At 37.5% G+C, this 22,867-nt stretch overlaps 1 protein-coding gene across 2 annotated transcripts; it reads right to left on the reverse strand.

The window, feature by feature from the left end:
* Window positions 1-2,801: 2,801 nt before the first annotated feature.
* On the reverse strand, window positions 2,802-17,318 carry LOC125253323 (5-hydroxytryptamine receptor 2A). Of its 2 annotated transcripts, none has more exons than XM_048167250.1 (4): window positions 17,183-17,318; window positions 9,279-9,715; window positions 6,760-6,960; window positions 2,802-4,741 (listed from the first exon to the last, which is right to left on the reverse strand). In XM_048167250.1, the coding sequence occupies exons 2-4, from the start codon at window positions 9,568-9,570 to the stop codon at window positions 4,104-4,106; spliced, it is 1,131 nt and encodes a 376-aa protein (XP_048023207.1). In that variant the 5' UTR covers window positions 9,571-9,715; window positions 17,183-17,318; the 3' UTR covers window positions 2,802-4,103. The 2 variants fall into 2 exon arrangements, with proteins under 2 accessions (XP_048023207.1, XP_048023206.1); XM_048167249.1 differs by lacking the exon at window positions 17,183-17,318 and adding an exon at window positions 15,242-15,351.
* Window positions 17,319-22,867: the final 5,549 nt, after the last annotated feature.

Here is a 22,867-nt window from a genome sequence, read left to right on the forward strand (position 1 = left end):
ACTACCATTAATATTGTTTTTAATCATTTATAAGTGATACATAATAGTTCATGAAGGCTGGAAATGAAAAACGCCTATTATTCAGGTGTGCAGAATTATTAGGCAGGTTTTCTTTTACAGGCCAAATGAGCCAAAAAAGAGATTTAACTCAGACTGAAAAGTCAAAAATGATTAAATACTCATGAGAAGGACGCAATACTAATGCAATACTAGAAATTGCAAAGTTAAAGCATGACCAATGGACAGCAAAACGCTCATTGGGTCAGCGGGGTCATACAAAAACAGGTGGAAAAGAAAAGACGCATGTTAACTGCAAAAGAATGAAGAATTAAGTGTGAAACCATCAGGAACCCTTTAGTCTCCAGCGCCACCATTTTCCAGAACTGCAACCTACCTGGAGTCTCCAGAAGTGCAAGGTCTCAGGATCTCAGAGACTTAGGCTAGCTAAAGAATCCTAAAAAATGACCCGCTCTTAATAAAAATCACAAGCTGAAGTGTTATAAAATACATTAAGACTGGGTTTTTATAGGCCTTATAGACAGACAGATTGAGAGTGACTCTTGAAGGACCAGCACCACATCCTCTTGTACCACCGTTTGAAGAATTCATCTTCCAAAATCTGACAGTAAGTTTTAGAAGATCATTTTTAGTCCATATCTGCAAGACGGACATTTCAGGATAAGAGATGGACTAAAAGTGAACTCCCACACCTTACTGCCAGATTCTGGAAGATAAATTCTTCAAACGGTGGTACAAGAGGATGTGGTGCTGGTCCTTCAAGAGTCACTCTCAATCTGTCTGTCTATAAGGCCTATAAAAACCCAGTCTTAATGTATTTTATAACACTTCAGCTTGTGATTTTTATTAAGAGCGGGTCATTTTTTAGGATTCTTTAGCTAGCCTAAGTCTCTGAGATCCTGACACCTCACACTTCTGGAGACTCCAGGTAGGTTGCAGTTCTGGAAAATGGTGGCGCTGGAGACTAAAGGGTTCCTGATGGTTTCACACTTAATTCTTCACCTTAATTCTTCATTCTTTTGCAGTTAACATGCGTCTTTTCTTTTCCACCTGTTTTTGTATGACCCCGCTGACCCAATGAGCGTTTTGCTGTCCATTGGTCATGCTTTAACTTTGCAATTTCTAGTATTGCATTAGTATTGCGTCCTTCTCATGAGTATTTAATCATTTTTGACTTTTCAGTCTGAGTTAAATCTCTTTTTTGGCTCATTTGGCCTGTAAAAGAAAACCTGCCTAATAATTCTGCACACCTGAATATAAGGCATTTTTCATTTCCAGCCTTCATGAACAATTATGTATCACTTATAAATGATTAAAAACAATATTAATAGTAGTTATTATGATTGATGTGGATTGGAATTGGTAAAATGTACTTGGAAAAAAAATATGATCAAAAAATCAACTTGCCTAATAATTCTGCACTCCCTGTATGAAGGAGGGAGATGACTGCTGCGCTGACGGACAGAACGAGCAGAGAGCTCCTCCCTCGTTCGCGCGAGCTCTCTTTGTCTTCAAAGTAAGCACCGTCTTTGCACTCTCTCTACCTCACACATAATAATCTAAATCAACTGACACAATGCTAAAAGACTGAATCCATATTTCACAAGGTGCATTCGGAAAATGTTTTTCCTGAATAACCGCTGGGTGTGAATAGTGCTCAAAAGAACGTAACCTCATCTTCTCTGAAAGGCGCCCTGCACGTGCAGCTGACATAAACCACACTTTCAGTAAACAAAAAGAAAATCCTATCCAGTGGTGAAGTGTTTTCTGTGTTGACAAATCTTTTGCGATGTCCTAATAACAGTCGCGATTCGCACGCGACACGTCAATGTCCGCTAATGTCCAATTCACGACCTAATGACTCATTTGAGCAGATTCATTTTAATGAATCATGACAACAACTGATCTGTCCACACGGTCTATAATGAATCATTTACTCAAACAACTCTGAAATGAGAACATAAGTCTGCTTACCCCATTTAGCAAGAGTGGTTAGTAAAATTAGCCTTAATAATTCACAATATTTTCAGGTTATTTAAATGACAATGTGTAGTAAATTAGGCCTACCTATAAAATCAGTTAGTTTAGACTGGAGTGATGTGAAACCAGAACAAAGCAAGTTGTTGTTAGCTAGGTGCATTCAATTGTATATGGTAGAAAATTATATTATTAGTTAATATAACTTCTAAATGCTACTTTTTAATACTTTTCAGGTTTAGCAAAAAAGCATCTTCTCTTACAAAGCTATAAAAATGTAAGAGCTCATTCTGTGGTTGTGTAAAAAAGAATGCAGCAACTGTCCACTTGGTGGTGCTATAACACGAAAAAACATGGAAACAGCTTTAACTACTTCACTGTTAATCCGTTGGACTTGAAAATTGGTATGCAGTGTCTTTGTCCAAGGTGCCATGATTGTCTGTGAGGAGATTGGCATATCTCAAAAAACATGGCCAATATTGGCCAATGAAGTGTAAGCACCTATCAGACAAGGTTAACGGAGGGCGATCGGAACGAAACTCCCTGGGCCTGTTTGACTCACGGCCCTAGAGATCTGTGAGAAATTCGAAAGAAATTGGTAACCAGGGGGTGCCTTCGCATTTTTCACACGTGTAAAGGATTGTGTATCACATTGATACCACATGGTAGAACTCCTCATTCTGAGCAACTTTGCCTCTAGGACCACCGCTGTCCATCAAATCATTCGTTAAATACTGGAGATAATTTAAAAAACAAACTTTGGTGAACTAGTCCTAGATTTTTGGTTCAACCTCGATAACTGTTAAAAAGCTTTAAAAAACATATATTTCCTATGGTAAATGCCTGTAATGGCTGTAAATTGTCTTTTCCATATATGATCGAGATGGTTACAAGCTTGCTAAATAAAACATAATACCTTTTTACGCATATGCCTAAAAGCATTAAAGCACTTGAACCCCGATATTTGCTGCTTGCAGCTATATTTTTAATGCATTATTGTAATAATAAACACTGGTTTGTAGTGGAAATAGCTTTACTGTTTACTAGTGTTGTAGTTCTCAAGACCATTTTTAGAAAGTCTTGGTCTTGTCTCGGTCTCAGACTAAGAGGGATTTTATTAACTGCAGGGATATCACTAAATAGCCAATGCACTGTCTGATTTATTTTGTTAACATCATTAATGTGATCTGATGTAAAACATGCTACTTAAAATGTAACCAATAACTTATTTCTAATGTGATTTAGTTTGTTACTGTTGTGCTGGGTTCGAAATCAATGCAGGGTTGTCTAAAAAAACCAATTGCCCAAAATTAATACAAAAGCCCACAAATGCAAGATATGATTGCAAAAAAGTACTTGTATGAGATTTTGTGTTTTATATAATTTAATATAGGTTATAATTAAACAATATCACAAGAGCAAGAGAGCTGTTTTTATGAATATGAGCAAACGTGCTATTGATTTTATACAAATGTTCAATGAACAAGAAGTTAATATTAAGTGACTTATATTTTATACACAATTTTTTTGCTGTTTCAGAAATGAAAATAGTTCCAAACAAATCCATAGCAGAACTGTTGGAGCAACACTCTGCGTTGTTTTGTTACAAAATGAATCAGCTAAATGAATCATTTGAACAAATCGTTTGAATAAATGATTCATTGACTCACTCATTAAGTGTTTTGTCGCCACCTATTGGCGGTTTCAGTTTCAAAGGAATATTTAAAAGTAGGCCTGTCATTTTATTTTTCCATCATATTTCTGTATTCAAAATTTTATTTTTAAAACATTAATCTTAAAATTATGCCTTGGTCTTGGTCGCGACAACGGTTTACTGCATTTTTCTAGTTAAATACCTATAATGGCTAATGGATCGAAATTCACAGAAAATAGCATACTTATGCTTTGCACAGTAAGGTGGATACTTGTGTTGGAAACATTTGTTATGTCCTATTACACAAGAAAGAAAAACTGTTCTTATAAAATGCATAAACAATCTATCATGTCATTAAAGGGATAGGAAGTTTAGCACCCTCATATTAGAAGTACGTAGATAGGTCAATATGGTCCTATTAATGATCAGATGTAACCATTGCGCTGGAACTGTGTCAGCGTGTTCTGATGGCCTTCGGCTTCTTCTCCTCATGATATTTACATTGTAGGTAGCGAGCGAAGGCTTGGCGATACGTCTCGTTGAAAAGTGTGTAGATCAGGGGATTCACTCCAGAGGAGACATATCCCACCCAGACAAAGATGTTAATGAGTGTATAGAGATGCTTGTTGCAGTTGTTCTGACAGATAGCGATCAGCACGTTGGTGATGAAGAATGGACACCACATGACCAGGAAGAGGAAGAAGACAATTCCCAAGACTTTGGAGGCTCGTTGTTCATTTTTTATAGCTTGCATCATTCCTTTGTTTCCTTGGTCTTGTGGACGTCCGAACAGACGTTTGTTGATTGGAAATGTGAACTTCTTGGAGGAGGACCGACTGTTGAGCAGACTTGTGCTGCTTATCTCAGCGGTAGAATGTTTGGAGCTCTTGCTCTCTAGCGGGAAGGAAGAGCTGTGCTTCTGGAGATCACGGAGTGTGAGGTAATAGCAGACCACCATGATGACCAGAGGACAGAAGAAGGCCACGAATGAGCCAACAAGGACGAAGCGAGGCTCATTCAGGGCGCAGGTGCCATTTACAAACACCTTCTGCTTATCCTGGAAACCTATTATTGGAATGGGCAGTGACAACACTGAAAGAAAAGGAAAAAAAGAGTGATGGATTAAAGCTTGTTTTATTTCATTCCAGGTTGCCCCACTGAAAGTAAAAGCTGTCAGAATACTTGTACAACTATCATATTTGATTCAAATAATGGGTAAAAGGTCTGTTATTGATTTATAGACAATATTTCTCTGGCTCATAAAAAAAAAAAAAAAAATGCTGGTGGGGTGGGTGAATGTTGGGCACAAAACCAGAATCAGAAATGCTAAATACATAATACAATTGTAATGCTGACCGCAAGAGAGCAAAAAAAAGACACGCGGGCCTGATGCAGCAGTAATCGTTCCTCCTGTCAGTTCCTGTTAGCGCGGTTTCTTCTCTAGGTATAGACGTCAAACAGAGTCTACACTACCCCAGGGAGTGCAAGGAAACAGGGTCAGACTGCTTGCCTGACTGCTCACATTATTTCTCATCATACTAAACTAGTAAATGAATAGCTGCAACATCCTGCAACCCAATCTGGTAATATTTTATGTGGTGGTTTTTGGCACATAAGAAATCATTCATAACCAGCCCCTCTAAAGAGTCACATAGCTACTAAAAAATAATGGCAACTGCTAACATCTCAGGGTACATTTACACAACACCGATGTACTAAAAATAAAAAAGTTTTTCCTTTGTGTTTTTCACGTACAAAGTTGTCAAAGTGATTCCCGTTCACACAGATCTGCGAAAACGACTAAAAGCACTGTATTGCACTGCCAGACCAGCAGTTGACGATGCCGCTTTGTAAAGAAACACTACGCTCCTATAGACTGAACACATAATACAATTGCTTATGTGTAACCCCTCCTGTTCGAACTGCCCGCTCTAAGCGGGATTCAAACCCTGGTCCACTGGCATGGGAGTCGGGCGCTCTAACAAGGAGGCTAATGACCACAGTCTCTAGTGTCAGCCGCTAGAGCGTCTCTCGAGATCAGGGGAGTGAGGTTTACACACACAACTCTTACCAGCCTACATCCGTTACACTCACCCCCCTAAACCTCAAACCTATCCGGGTCACGGCACCATTGTAATCCCTCTTGTTCAAACCGCCTGCTCTAAGCGGGACTCGATCCTCGGTCTGCCGGCATGGGTGTTGGATGCTCTAACAAGAAGGCTAAAGTCTGCAGTCTCTAGTGTCAGTCGCTAGAACGCCTCTTAAGACCCACTGAGGCATGGACTCCACTAGACCCCTGAAGGTGTGCTGTGGTATTGGATTTGTTTGTTGAGCACATCCCACAGATGCTCGATTGGATTGAGATCTGGGGAATTTGGAGGCCAAGTCAACTCCTCAAACTCGTTGTTGTGCTCCTCAAACCATTCCTGAACCATTTTTGCTTTGTGGCATGAGAATTATCCTGCTGAAAGAGGCCACAGCCACCAGGGAATACCGTTTCCATGAAAGGGTGTACATGGTCTGCAACAATGCTTAGGTAGGTGGTATGTGTTAAAGTAACATCCACATGGATGGCAGGACCCAAGTTGCCCAAAGCATCACATTGCCTCTGCCGGCTTGGCTTCTTCCCATAGTGCATCCTGGTGCCATGTGTTCCCCAGGTAAGTGATGCACACACACCTGGCCATCCACGTGATGTAAAAGAAAACATCTTCTTCCATTGCTCCATGGTCCAGTTCTGATGCTCACGTGTCCACTGTTGGCTCTTTCGGTGGTGGACAGGCGTCAGCATGGACACCCTGACTGGTCTGCAGCTATGCAGCTCCATACGTAACAAACTGCGATCACTGTGTATTCTGACAACTTTCTATCAGAACCAGCATTAACTTCTTGAGCAATTTGAGCTACAGTAGCTCATCTGTTGGATCGGACCACACGCCTTCGATCACCACGTGCATCAATGAGCCCATGACACTGGTTAAAGAATAAGGCCTTATTCTTGTTGTATTTTAACCCTTATGAAGGCCTGTGTGCTGAAATGTGTTTATGTTTCCTATACAGTATAAATCATCATTTTTTGTAACTCTGAACACAGGATGCTTCATTCTCACCTATAGAAATGCTCCAAACAGAGATTATTTTGATCATGGCCTTGCAAAGTGAGTTGCTGCGGCTGTATTTGATTGGGTTACGGATGCCGATATAGCGGTCCAGAGAAATGGCACACAGGTGCATGATGGAGGCTGTGGAGAAGAGCACATCAAGGAAGAGCCACATGGGACACAGCAGTTCAGAGAGAGGCCAGGTGTGATCTGGAACAGACAACAAGAGGACTAAGTTTCAGAGGCACAGGCACAGGCTGGTAGTGAGAAGAGCTGAGTATATAATCCTAAGATTTTCACAAACCATTAACATGTTTCAGCTCGCACCGTTTTCACATTTTAAGGCAAGACACAACAAGTAAATAAAACTACTAATAGGTATCATCATACTTTCCCTGGTTTATTAACCACTGTTCTTTAAGAAACTTGTTTTTGTATTACAAGTTTTCTGAAATGTTTAAATATGCAAATCTTGCATTATCTAATAAAATACGCACTGATTTGCATACATTTCTGGAACAGAAATCTGAAGATTTGTTAAAGCGAGGTTCATACTTGTTTCCTTTTTTTTTTGTTCACATATTACAGTTGAAGGTTAAAAGTTTTACAGAGAAGATTTTGGATTTCTCTTTTTATCACTCCATAAATCAGAAAATATATACTTTTTCTTTCAATAGCCAGATAAAAATTAATTTTCAGCATGTTATATCAATCAGGTGAACGATATATGAACAAACCCCACTGTGAAAACAATGGTTTTGCCTATAACTTAAAGGGATAGTTTGCCCAAAAAATTAAATTCTATCATCATTTACTCACCCTCAAGTTGTTCAAAATCTGTATAATTTTCTTTGTTCTGTTGAACACAAAGGAAGATATTTTGAAGAATGTGTTAAACTCAAAAGTTTTGGGGCACCACTGACTTCCATAGTAGTTTTTTTCCCACTATGGAAGTCAATGGTGCCCCAAAGTGGCCTGGTTACAAAATTTCTTCAAAATTTCTTCCTTTGTGTTCAACAAAACAAAGAAATTGATACAGATTTGGAACAACTTGAGGGTGAGTAAATGATGATAGAATTTTCATTTTTTGGGTGAACTATCGCTTTAACATTAACATTACTTATGTTGTTCCACAAACAATATATACTGATATTACAATTACTTTAAATTGTAAAATTCAGGTGAATCTCACAAAGACATGTCTGGGCTATATTTAAAATAAATAAATAAATAAATTAAAAAAATATTGGCAACACTTTGCAATACAGTTTCATTTATTAATATTTGATGACTGCAATAGTTAACATTAAATAATAATGAAAAATACTTCTAAATCACTTATTAATGTTAGTTAATAACTCCAACATTTAGTAATACATAATTAAAATAAAAAGCTGTATCTGTTAATATTATTTAATGGAGCTGAGCTAACATGAACTAACAATGAACACTTTTATGATCTTATGTTAACAAATTAATAAACACTAACACATTAAGGCACACTATGTAGATTTTCGCCACTAGAGGTCGCTTATTCAAAACAAAGGCGTAGCTTGATGATGCCTTGATTTTGGGAAATAATGGGAGATGTCGTCTTCACCTCACAACCGGTGGAAAAGAAGGGGTATGGGCAGAAATCCTGTTCATGGATGAGATTATTAACGTTACTGTAGTATAAAGCAGAGCAAGACCGAGTGATACTGGAGCTGAGCGAAGCCGCTGGAGCAAATGCTAACAAGAGACGAGTGCGACACATGGCCGTGTAGCTTTTATTATGATGCAGTCACCACTTCCGCTTCTGTGTGGGGTAATGCAACGCAGTTTATCATATTAGATACATCTGTATGTTGAAAGTTGTTATAATGCTACTCTAAGCGTTCACTCTGCGGCTACTATGAGACACTTGTTATCGATATCAGTCATGGTAAAACATGGTACTCGTGGTAAATCAAGAAAACAAGATTTAAACAATAAGACTTACTGTGTTGAGCTATATAACATGATTCGTTTTCTGTTGATAGATGTATCCAAACAGTTGCTCACCTGTCTAATAAAACACATAATATACTAAAGCGTCTTTGGTGTTTCCATGGTTTCTACAAAATAAAAGCGGAAATCGAGGGTAACGCGGGTATGATTTCATTGATAGGTGACGCACGGACACGATCCTTTCTCTGGCTTTAAATATTCTTGGTAACATTTGGGATAATGTAAGTACACAAGTCAACAAAATATAACATTGTTCTAGTGATTCTTAATCTAACGTTAACGAATAGGAACTTATTGTAAAGTATTACCAATATATATTTTGCATAAAGTCAATGAAGCCCATTCAAAGGAAAATTGCTTTTTTTTCATGACATTAAAACAAACCAAAAATTATTTTTAGAGAGCTTTTGTGAGACTCATCCATTTAGCCTTTCAGTTTCAGGTGTGATTTGCTTTTGTGTACATGCTTTAAAAACATTTTCAGACAATATATGTGCAGTTGTTGTTTAAAAAAAGAAAGAAAAAAGCTTAGAACTTACCGTAAAGAATAGTAATTAGTGAGGCTGGCATAACTAGGAATCCCACCAGCATGTCTGCAACAGCCAGTGAGCACAGGAAGTAGTTGGTGGCATTGTGCAGCTTGCTTTCGATGGACACTGCCATAATTACCAGTATATTCCCCGCAACAGTAAAAAATATGATCACCAGAATAAACAGAGCTGCCCAGTTCTTCACCGTGGGTTGCATGTCACCTGAGTTGTTGGATTTGATATAGCTGTTGTTGATGTCCAAAGAGACATTCCAGGGAAGAGTAGTGTTTAATAAGGCCATTGTAGGAAAAGTAAAATTAAAGTTTGATAGGGCTCTCAGAAACTGTCAGTGTTGATTCTGTATATGTATTATCAGTCTCAGGTGTCAGCTGACTTCAGGCTGTCTTCGTAACAACTGCTTACTCTTGTGGTTGTGCGTCCTACACCTAAACAGACAGTAATACTGTTTAGATGAAGAGATAGACAGATAGCATGGTTTTCATAAACAATGTGTATTGTGAAAGGTGCTATATATAAATACATTAGATTGACAGATTTATGTCATTCCTGTGAAGAGGTTGGCTGGTTGTGCACATCCTATTCTTTTGAAACCATTATTAACAAATATTGACACATGCAAATGTCTGTTTAAACTGAGAGTGAAATGTCTTTAAATTCTTGCAGGTAAAAAAGATCAAACATTAAACTCTGTGAGTGTTGTGAGGTGAATAGTTCAGCGCTACCTTCTACTGTACATTTATCTGGTAGCAGATATTTTGATGATATTATCTAGAAGACATTGTCACACTTGTGAAATCCAAAAGATACAGGAAGACCAAGCTAAATAAACTTTGAAGCAGTTCTTTTCATGCAAACAGTCGTACGTGTGAACAGCTGATGGGTTGACTCAAATATCTGTTACTTTGTTGCGGCTAGCCAAACTTAACTAATGCTAACATAGACAGGTTTGACACCATTTGATGTTTAATGAAAAAACAAAAATGGACCCTGAAGCAAAACCAGTTAAGAATCATTTATCTGTCTGAATTGCCCACAAATCCAAAGAACCCTTAAACCCTAGTAAGTTGGCAGAACTAATATACTTTTTTTTTTTTTTAAAGTCATCAAACTTGAAGATTAAGTTAGTAAAACTTTTTATTTAGTTCTACACCAACATGCTATATATTGATTAAACGAAGTCAGTTTGGTTGCATAAACATCATATCAATTTGAATGTTTATGGTTAGGTGCTAGCAAGCATTAGAAGTTCTACAGCCCACTTGGGCAATGGGGTCCCTCATCCCTCTGGCTCCACCTTGATTCATCTTCACTCTGGCTTCACCTCGGACTTTCGGGTCTCTTCTTTCCCTCTGGTTCCACCATTGTCCTCACTCCCACTGGTCTGCCCTCCAGGCCTACAGTGTCACCCTGGGTCTTTGTCTCCTCAGCTCCGTCTGGGTCTCCCACCCCTCTCAGCTCCACCTCAGTCTGTCGGGCTCCTGGCTCCTCCCTCCATCAGTTCTACCTTGGGAACTTCATCCCTATGTCTCTGATCTGGGTCACTCCTTGGCTCCTCCTTTTGTCATCTCCTTTAGATTTAGCCCACCTAAATTTCCACCCAGCCCCCCTAAAAATGTGTGATTAACTCGCGATTAAACTGTACATTAATTTGTGATGGCCTCAGTCCCCTTTATATCTCATATGAAACCGGCAACAGGCTTTGCCTTTCGAACTTGTGTGTTCAGTACATCCCACAGATGCTCGATTGGATTGAGATCTGGGGAATTTGGAGGCCAAGTCAACACCTCAAACACGTTGTTGTGCTCCTCAAACCATTCCTGAACCATTTTTGCTTTGTGGCAGGAGCATTATCCTGCTGAAAGAGGCCACAGCCACCAGGGAATACCGTTTCCATGAAAGGGTGAACATGGTCTCAACAATGCTTAGGTAGGTGGTACGTGTCAAAGTAACATCCATATGGATGGCAGGACCCAAGGTTTCCCAGCAGAACATTGCCCAAAGCATCACACTGCCTCCGCCGGCTTGCCTTCTTGCCTGCAGCTATGCAGCTCCATACACAACAAACTGTGATGCACTGTGTATTCTGACACCTTTCTATCAGAACCAGCATTAACTTCTTGAGCAGTTTGAGCTACAGTAGCTCGTCTGTTTGTTTAGACCACATGGGCCAGCCTTCGCTCTCCATGTGCATCAATGATCTTGGCCGCCCATGACCCTGTCGCCGGTTCACACTGCAGACCGGGAACACCCCACAAGAGCTGCAGTTTTGGAGATGGCAGCAAGTGAACAAATATATATACCCTTTTCACCAGAGACAGAGAAACTTCATGTTCTACTAAATAATGACAAAGCAGCTGATTGTGACATACATTTATTAGCACTAGAGTAAAGGCATTTGTGGCTTTTAATGCAACTTTGAATAATAGATTCATGTGGTGTTATTTTTTTCAATAAATAGGAAACAAAAAAGGAATGATTTAATACGGCACAGATTTAACATATTGCCAAGTAATATAAGGTTTGTCTATATTCTTAATAAATATTATCTGGTTATTTAAAATGATTAGAAATAAAATCAATATTCAGGGATTGACTTGATAAGAAGTTTACCCTATCCTATTATACAAAGAATATATTAAATTATTATTTTTTTTTTAAATCGTACCCTCATTTACCCTTTTGTCTTTTCCATGAAAGAAATTAGGACGAGTAATGACAACACTTTCATTTGGGGTTTTTTCACACTTGGATGACATGGAATGTAAACAGACATGACTTGACTTGATTTGCATTGCTCACAGTAATTTGCATTTTATCAACAAGAAACTGATGTCTTTACTTGTAGTCAAATATATTTCTTGAGCTTTTTTTCTTTCTTTCTTTTTTCTTTTTTGCCTGAGGCAAAATATGACTCAGAGTGGTTGCAAAATTCCATGCTTACAAGAAATAAGGAAGAGATACAGCAATTAATCGGATTTAAAAGGAAAAATGATTCATTTTCAAAGCTGCAAAAGGTGTATCATGGTTTCCACGAAAATATAAGCAGTACTTTTTAAAAAAAAAGCTACTTTTTAACATTGTTAATAAGAAATGTTTCATAATGAATGACAGCAAGTAAATATTTCATTATATATTGTCACACCGGTTTTTGCAAATTTTACTAAACTGTTTTCCTGCCGGCATTTCAGCATTCTGCCACTAGGGCAAGAAACTAGTTCAGCAGTGTGTCAGTTCAGTAAACACAAATGCAAAGCAGCACTTGTGAACATCACTCAAGGAAAGTTCATTAAACAAATATTTGAAAACAAATACCTTTGAGTTGAACTCGTGATATTTGCTAGCTAAATGTGAAGGAGGAAGAATATTTTATAAATTTGAGCTGACGTGCATAGGGGAATTTTTTGTTTGAATAGATTACTGCACTGGTTTGTCACTTTTTTGGCAGGAAAAAGTACATGTGAATTCCTTTAAAATGCATGAATTTCTGCATTGATTACGCATGAAATGTGGTCTGATCTTCATCTAAGTCACAATTATAACCAAACACAATCTGACTTAACTAATAACACACAAAACATGATCAGTGACAGGGTGGGTTGAGAAAAAGTGAAACTCTGTGTCCCGTCTCATTGGAGTCAATGAAGAAGAGTGAAAAAGAAATGAAAAAGTGTACTGGCTTTTAAATAAAGACACAAAAAGCCTGGTTACTAACAAATCTGTTCTTCTTAAGAAAGATTGGTTGGTGTGAACCATACCTCCATCCTAAAAGCTTTCAAAGGATTTTAAAATTGCATTAGAGAGATGCAAATTGCTGGAAAAGTCTACAAAAGCATCCACAGTATAAGAGAACCCATCTACAAATGTAGAAAACTCTGAACTGTTGCTACTCAATCGGAGAATGACCTCCATCAAAACTCTACAAAGCTATCAAAAAACAAAACAAAAAAAACAACACTGAACAAAATGTCTCACGTTTGCCCAAAACCACCTGATGGTTCCACAACACTTCTGGAAATTTTTTCCGTGGACATTTAAGACAAAAGTTTTTTGTACAATGCTTTGCTTAGAGGAAAAGGGCACTGCACACCAACACCAAAACCTCAACTGTGAACCCTTACCTTAAAGAGTTAGTTCACCCAAAAATGAAAATTCAGTCATTAATTACTCACTCACATGTCGTTCCACACCCGTAAGACATTTTCAGAACACAAATTACGATATTTTTGATGAAATCCGATGGCTCAGTGAGGCCTCCATTGCCAGCAAGAATAATTAACACTTTCAAATGCCCAGAAAGCTACTAAAGACATATTAAAATCAGTTCATGTGACTACAGTGGTTCAACCTTAATGTTTTGAAGTGACGAGAATACTTTTTGTGTGCCAAAAAAACAAAATAACTTTATTCAACAATATCTAGTGATGGGTGATTTCAAAACACTGCTTCATGAAGCTTTACGAATCTTTTGTTTCGAATCAGTGGTTCGGAGCGTGTATCAATCTGCCAAAGTCACGTGAACTATTGAAGTTTCAAAACACTTGTGACGTAACGAAGCCTCGTTTACTGAAATCATGTGACTTTGGCAGTTTGATACACACTCCGAACTGATAAAAACATTAACATAAAACATAACATTTAATATAATAAATAAAACATTTGTAAAGCTTCAAAGCTTCATGAAGCAGTGTTTTGAAATCGCCCATCACTAGATAAAGTTGTTTATTTAAAGTCGTTAAACTGTAGTCACATTAACTGTTTTAAATACGTCTTCAGCTTTCTTGGCATCTGAAAGTGTTAATTAAGTCTTGCTGTCCTCACTGAGCCATCGGATTTTATCAAAAATATCTTAATTTATATTCTGAAGATGAATGAAGGTCTTACAGGTGAGGAACTACATGAAGGCGAGTAATTAATGACAGAATTTTCATTTTGGGGTGAACTAACCCTTTAATATTTTGTAAATAAAGTGGCAAATTATCACTTCAATAAAAACTGAGGTTTAAACCTTTAAGCCAATTGAGATGATGTGGCCTAAAGAGGACTGTGCTATCAGACGATGCATAAACTGCAAGTTTGTGTGGAGGGAATGGTTCAAAATGGATCAAAAGGCTTATATGCAGCGGTGGAGGTTTTGCCGCTGAAGGAGGATCTACGAGTTACTAAATTCACAAGCACTGTGAATGATCAATGATTCAATATGTGAAAAGTACAGTTGTTTATGTGTGTAATTAGTTTAGTCTGACCCACTTTATATTAAGTGTCTTTATGTAGGCTACTAACATTTAAATTAATCATTTAATACAATGCATTTATTCACATGTTTTTATTGTGCTTATATTTTTTTTTTTTAAATCCTATAAATACTAACCCTATTGTAATTAGGCCTACATGTAGTTACTTAATATTACTCAGTACTTAAATGTATAATTACAGCGTAACAAAGACACCTTAAAATAAAGTGTAACCTTAATTTCTATAATCTATAATTACACTGTTGACCTTATCGCTTAACCCACCCTTATACCACCAAACCTACCCATATCCACCTCAAGTGTTTCACAATACTTCATACTTCATACTTAACACAATAAGTTTATTGTACCTAACAATTATTATTTTGATCACCTAATATAAAGTGTAATCAGGTCGCGTTTTCTGTAACTTCGACTCAGATGAAGATCAGACCACATTTTATAAACAATGCAGATATTTTCAAAATGTTCACCATCTATTTTGCCCCTTTACAGTATATTGTGTTTAATCTTGTGCTATAGAGCACCTTACTCTTTTACACATGTAGCACTTAAGAGCTCAGGAAAATCTTATGTCGGACATTTAACCTTAATAACTGACGTACGCTTGTGTCTCTCCAGACGTCTCTCCTATTTTATAAATCATTCTTAAGACTCCCTCCAGACTTCTAATTCATCTTATTCAAACAAATATCTTACCCTTAAACTGCTGCCCTGTGCTCATAATGTGTCTTTGCCTCTCGCGCAGTCCCGGTGAGGTTCGCGCGTATGTGCGCTTCTCTCCGCGCGCACCCGCACGTCTCTTTTATAAGCCCTGGGAAATAGGTGTTGCCGAACGAGGACTGGGTATTATATTACAAACATGCTGTTTCAATTTCAACTTGACGTACAATTACACGAGTGTTAGTATGCTATTAACTAATACAGATAAGTATCATAATAATAAAAATCACAATCATAATAGAGGAGCGCGCGGAGGGTCGGTGTTTGCTTCAACATCTGTAACAATTTTTTACAGCCAGATATTACAGACAGAGTATTTAAAAAAACTGACAAAACTGAGTTTTTGAGCGGGAAGCACGCACAGTTGTTGTGGTAAGGAAAAAGACGTGTGTACAAGTGAAAACATCCTACATCTGAGGCAGGAGATCTAGAAAATGATTTATGCAGTAGTATAAGGACTGTGAGGGGTGGAAACACCAAAGCAAACAAGCATTCAATCATCTATACTTAATCTATACTATATCATCTATACAATAAATACAAAATATAGCTGTACGTGGCAATCATCAGGGTCCAAGCATTAACTACAACCCTGTGAATTTACTGAAATTAATCTTGTGATGCGTTTTTTACAGAAAAGTCCAACTTGTGTCTTTACTGAAAGTTAGGGTTTGATGAAGCAGGTTACAGCAACAAAAGGGCAACTGACTGAAAAAAAAAGACTTAGGCCTACTGTTAGTGTTAGATAACTTTAAGGTAAGTCAAAACTACCCCTCTAAAAATGTTTAGCCTATACTGTCATAAGAATTTGTCGTTCTGGTAATGCTTTTTGAAAAAATCGTGTGAATTCGTACTAATTAGCCACCTTGTAAAATATGTAAGAAATATCATAATATATGTGGTGTGGACTCATATTAAACATTTTTAGATTGAGATTAATCGCATGTCATAGGATGTCAGGTCAATTTCAAATGAATGTGCTGCTCAAAACCTGAAGCATTTAAAGGCACAATATGTAGGTTTTTCAAAAACCACTAAAACAGTGTTATATATTTTGTTGCCTTGTGTACGTTACCAGTATTATCCCAAATGTTTTCAAGAATGTTTAAATCCAGAGAAATAAGCAATTTTAACCAGGACATGGATGTGTCCGACTGTCCATGCATCGCCTATCAGTGACGTCATACCCGCGTTACCCTCAGTTTCCGGTTTTATTTTGTAGAAACCATGGAAACACCAAACACCATGGAAACACCAAAGATGCTTTAATATATTATATGTTTTATTAGCAACATGTCCTCCAACCAATACGCCCATTTAGGCCGTTTGTCACTTCCCTGAAATACGACCAATAGGAGCGTTTACTGAAGTTGCACCCCTATCGACAACAGGAAACTTTTATTGTTTTTTCCCCCCACGTAGATCAATTGGTAGAGCATTGCAATATACAACAATATGCAATCATGTGATTGTGCGATCATGGGTTCGATCCCAGGGAACGCATGTGCTCATAAAGTTTATATGCTCTATAAAGGGTAACTAAGGGTAGGTTTAGGGTTGGGGTAGGTGTGGTCGTTAATAAAAAAATGAGTTTTGCTAAATGGAAATAGGACAAATGGTGTAAAAAGTCCACACATTGCATTTAAATGAACGTGCATTTTGATTGGCACGACAGTCATATGTCATTTCATGACGACAGACGTAACACAATACTGTCATTATTTTTATGACAGCTAGAGGGCGCATGACTTTAAAACATAAATATAGGTTATAATAAGGTGCTTGAAAAAACGACCTATATTTCCGAGAGTACCATGTTTTACCATTCCTCAGAAAAAACACTATTTTGTCAAATAGCTAACATAGCATAATCATGTCACAGAGTCACAACCATCACCAGATCAGCACTTCACCTACTTGTTCACTTTCCCAGGAATCCTGATTCACTGCACCTCATCATCAGCACTCACTATAAAGAGACACTTCTCCTGCACTGCCTTGCCTGGTCTCATCTGTACGAACACTAAACACCTGATCCTTACCTGATACTTACCTGCTCACTGGAATCCTTACCCGTCATCTGTCATCCGCCCTTCATCTGGTTCTTATCCATTCATCTTCAAAAGAGACATTAAAATTACTTCAGGCTGAGTCAACATTCAATCTGCATATTGTTCTAAACTCACCAGTCTGCATTCCTGTCCAGTTCCGTGCCTCTGTTCAATTAACTCTGTGTTTTATAAAACTTACCTGTCTGAATCCTTCAGTTGTGTGACAAATCAGATGCAGCTTTATTTTTTAGTAACAGTATAACACAGTATTTTCTCCATCATACAATATGTTTGTATTTAATTGCATGCCATTTATCAACACAAGCCATCCAGTGTTTATTAATATGATATTTTAAAATCGATCTAGCTTACTGCAGTGTGCAACAAATGTCTCACAGAATTCGCTTGGCAGCAATACACTCAAATGCATGGGCGTTGGAAGCAAAAAAAATGTGGGTGGGTCCTCCCTCCAAATTTTTTTTATGCAATTATATATATATAGATAGATATAGGTAGATATAGATAGATAGATAAAATGCCAATCAATCGGTAGTTATTGATTTTTTTTAATAGAACAACGAGACACAAACCTTTACATTCAATCACGTTTTTGCTCCCATTTATTTTCACACATTGATCACACAGTGCATACAAAGTTTAGTCCCCAAGTGCGCAAAACTGGAGAAATACACAATTACCTTTGATTTCGTTAGATAGAAAAGAAGCAGGGCCGTACGCAGGGTTTTATATTTACCGAGGTCACAAAATGTATTATGCTAGGGGGGTTGGGGGGCATGCTCTACCCAAGAAAATTTTGATTTCCTTGGTGTACATATATGCATTTTAAGACGTTTTAAGGCCAACAAATTGGATAACAATAGCTTTAAAACCATGTCAACAAATACATACATGCATGCAGTTTTGAGGCAGCTTTAATCGCATGTTTGGTAATTCCATGACTTAATTTACCTCCGAATAATGATGCCCGTAACGCTTTAGTTAAGCTATAATAAAGTAATATGCAGCGTGCGCCGGCGCATTTGCGCGAGCAATTCTTGAGTTCGCACGAGCAATTCTTGAGTTCGCGCTTCGAGAACAGTAGGCTAGCCTAACAGCTGATTGGAGTTTTACTGACATAGCCTGACAACATCTCATCTGACTGCAGTTCACTGTTGTTCAACTGAAGCTACTTTTTCCACGCTCGTTTGACTTGTGCCTGGCGCTGAGGCGAAGGTGGAATGCGCGTCTGAAAAGTGTCCCGTTTTTTGTGATCGTAAAGAGACATTTTTTTATAAACGCAGCCCCCACATACAATGGTTCCGACGCCCATGCTCAAATGTATCTAATATGATAAACAGCACTGCTTAACCTCATAAGCTTGACTGGAAGAAGTGGAATCGGTGACTGTGGCATAATAAAAGTTCCTCTGCAGTTGAGCCTTGTTACACTCGTCTCACATTAGCAATTGCTCTTGCAGCCTCGTTTCTGCTCCCACATCTCGGCCCTGCTCTGCTTCATACTACAGTAACGTTAATAATTACATCCATGAACATGATTTCTGCCCGAGTCCCATCCTGATTCTTTTCCACCGGCTGTGAGGTGAAGACGACATCTCCCAAGATTCAGCTCTCAAACTCGGCGTCATCAAGCTACATCTTTGTTTTGAATAGGTGAACTCTAGTGGTGAAAATTCTACACACTGTGCTTTTAAGAGCCTTTTCATTTTTTAGTTTATTTCTAGAATATGTGTAGCTTGCAGTTTAAGTGTTTGTTTTATTATTCATACCACAATAGTAAATGTCTTTAGAAATTTTATAATGTACATTATCTTGAAAAACAAATAAAATGTTCTCTTCATTTTCAATGGACAGAAATATAACTTGAAAAAACATGATTTATTTGGGGTCTGTAAAAGTTAAACATTTAACAATCTTTAAGCATTTCACAGATTTCTATGTACACTCATTTTATAAAACTATGCTGTCAGTACACTATAGTTAAACAAATGAACTAGATCACTGCATTTATTTGATTAAAACTGATAGAAAAACATTAGGTTGAAGAGATTCCTCATCCTGTGGCTCCCTCTAGTGGACAACATTAATATCACAGCCTTTATCTTTCAGTTAGTATCATAAATTCATTAGGAGCCTTAATCACCTTCAGTGCTTGAACAAATAAATAACAAAATATCAATATCCAGGGCACCAAGACACTGTCTATTAAACAAATCATCATCTAAATATATCTGAGCTCAAGCTTAGAGTAGGTCTATCATTACTACATAGAGAAGAGTTAATTAATATTATGTAGTCTCTCTCTTTATTCCTTTGATGACCTTTTAAGTCAGAAAGAAAAGGAACACAGAAATGACTCCTTTTTGCTGTGAGGCAACAGCACTACTCACTGAGTGTTATGAAGTCAGCACGCTCTGGTGTCTGAGATCTGGACTTTGTATGTTGAAATGTATTCATGTCTTGCTTCACCTTGTGCTTGCTCTCACTCCCTTGTTTGTTACCATGTTCAAAGCTCCTGGAAGGCAGGCCTGCAACCTTTAGCCAAAAAAGCGTAACGGCTGTGGCGGTACGCTTCTTTGCTTGGACTCATGTCATGCCTGTTTCCATTTAGATCCTCATCTCTCTTTATTTGAAACAACGCTGCAGACATTACACTGAGCCACCGTGCCGCCCTCTATTACAGTAATGTCGGTCGTGGCCTAATGGTTAGAGAGTCAGACTGGTAACCCAAAGTTTGTGTGTTTGATTCTCAATACCGGTAAGAAATGGCTGAGGTGCTCTTGAGCAGGGCACCTAACGGAAGGTTCACACATACTCCGTTTGCAGTACATATGCGATGCAGGAGCAGGTCACTACACACAAGCATTAGCCATCTCAGCTCCTCATGACTACAGACGCAGTAGTACAAGCCACTTTTTCCTGCATTTTTCAGTCAGTTTCTTGCATTTTTCTCCCCTGTTGAACAACAACTTTTGTTACACGATAAAAGCTCCTTGTGGTTTATCGGATTGATCGATTAGAGCAGGGGTCGGCAACCCAAAATGTTCAAAGAGCCATATTGGACCAAAAAAACAAAAAACAAATCTGTGCTGTAAGTGTATATTAGCTATATTAGCTAATATACTGGCTCTAGAGCCGCGGGTTGCCGACCTCCGGATTAGAGCAACAATAAATGATGCAAAATATATGCTTTTCATAGTGCTTCCCTATGTAAAAAGTCACTTCCCGTTAACTATGCCATAATAAGCTATGTCAAGCCAGGTTTAGATATTTGGAATAAGTGCACATTTATGGAATTCTTAAACAGACCACAGGATCGATCACAGAATGATGCAAAAATGGATAAACCCTTGAGTAACAGCTTCTAATGGAAACATTAATCAGTGTTGCCAACTAATTTTCAGAGGAAGTTGCTAAAGGCGGGTCGATTTGTTGCTAAAAGTTGCTAAATGACGTTGTGATGTCATTGGGTGGTGACTTCATCACATAGCCATGAAGCAAAACTGCGTTTTTGCGTAGTATACACATAAAAAATATGATTTGTTCTTAAAAAATAATGTAAAAATATATTTTATTTGCAAAAGTAATAGAAACAAAACAACATCTTTATGATCAGATATTTGTATTTTTAAAATCAACATTGAATTATTGAACAGTTACACATTTTTGAACAACTACATTTTATGTATATTCTTATTAAGAGATTTTGAGCAATTATAGTTTTAAGCAGTGTATTGGTTAGTCGTGTGTTACACTCTAAGAAAATTCCGTAAAAATAGGGCACAATATGAAGGAATTATCCATGTTAATTTTTCACAGGTGTTTTACCTGTGTTTTAAATAACGCATTGCATTTTGTGTTTTATGGTTACAACTTAACAGGTAATGTCTTAGCAGAAAATTACCAGTACCTTTTCTGTTTTTCAAAAAATAAAAAATAAAATAATAAAATGTCTTAAAGCGTACCTAACTGAACAACAAGTATAGATATAAGATAATAACATGCTCCAAATAACCAGTGCTCCACTGAAACCATCATAATTACAATTCAAGGAGTTTCTTTTCATTTCCACAAATTAACAGTTGTAGTTTATTTTATCTGTGTATTTAATCAATCTCATCTATCTGCTCTCATCTATTTTTATTTAGTTTTTTTTTCTAATTGATTTTATCTAATCTACAATCTGATAATCTGATCTATTTTTTATCTATCTAATTGTTTATCTATTTTATCTCTCTTATCTATCCTTCTTAAAGAACAAACATGTCAAGAACATTTTGCAGGCTGGTAAGTGACTGGATTGGTGAAAATAATGTACAAATTAGATGAATAGTATCTGCTGACATATTTTGTGCTGATTTTAGCATTTAAAAAAGGCTCATATTTACACTGAACCGTGACTGTAACACAATATATCAATCATTGTTATTTTTTCTCTCTAAAGCTCCTGACAAGTGATGAAAGATTGAAACATTGTGGCCTCCCACCTTTTTCATGAATGTCCAGTACATTGCACTACATAGTTATTGATCCGGTGAAGTGGAACTAGAATTTGGGAAGATAAACACACGTGTGCTACCAATGCCTAATAAAATGCATGTACACATGAAAGAGTGACATACATTATCCTGTATTAAAGGATAGGCTTAATCAAAACAAACTGCAATAATATAACCTCTAACAGCAATATGAACAGCAGTCTTCATAATAACAGTAAAATAACAGTAGGCGTACTTAGATGAATGACACTATATCTAATATTTTAATGCATGATAATTAAAATGATGCAACATATTTACAGAAGGCCATGGAGTGACTGTAATGCACATTAATTTCTAGTAGGATTGACAGCAGAACTAACAGATAAATTACTGAGATTAATCTTAGCCTGGTTGTTAACTTAATTTAGCTTAATTTAGCCTGCTTTCATGCAACTGAATCAGGGCTAAATTCAGCCAGGATAACTGGAAAATCCTATTATCTTGCTTTTGTGCCCTCAGTAATCTTTAGAAAGGCAGCAATATAAACAAACCAGACTAGAACTGAACGTGATGGCAGCTTCATATTCTCTATATTCCGCCTCGATGGCAGTCAAGTCAATTCAGCAGAAAAATTGCTCCTCTTCATAACATAATTATTATGTCCAACATATGTTGTGATTTTCTGTTTAAACCTTTCTAAGCCAGCACATTACTGACTTTTCTCCATTAGAGTTGTGACGTTCGCGAACGAACCGATTCTTTTGAACGGCTCATAAACATGAACGATGGGAGCCGAGTCGCGGCTGGAGGGGAGCCGTTCTTTCTGTCGTTCTTTTTTCCTATGCGTGTTTCACACAGATGCACACAAATGAGCTTCTCCGCGAGACAGAACAGTTATAGGGGAGGGGCGCACCCACCCAGCGCAGGCCAACCCTTTATAGCGTGATGATATTAGTTATTAGTTGTGCACGCATCCTTCACGTGAGTACTCCAGTGGAAAAAAATTATCAGGAAAAAAAAATGTATTGAAATTTTTCACTAAAAGCTGTTTTG

This window comes from Megalobrama amblycephala, linkage group LG18 (assembly GCF_018812025.1).
Source record: "Megalobrama amblycephala isolate DHTTF-2021 linkage group LG18, ASM1881202v1, whole genome shotgun sequence".
Taxonomy (NCBI): domain Eukaryota; kingdom Metazoa; phylum Chordata; class Actinopteri; order Cypriniformes; family Xenocyprididae; genus Megalobrama; species Megalobrama amblycephala.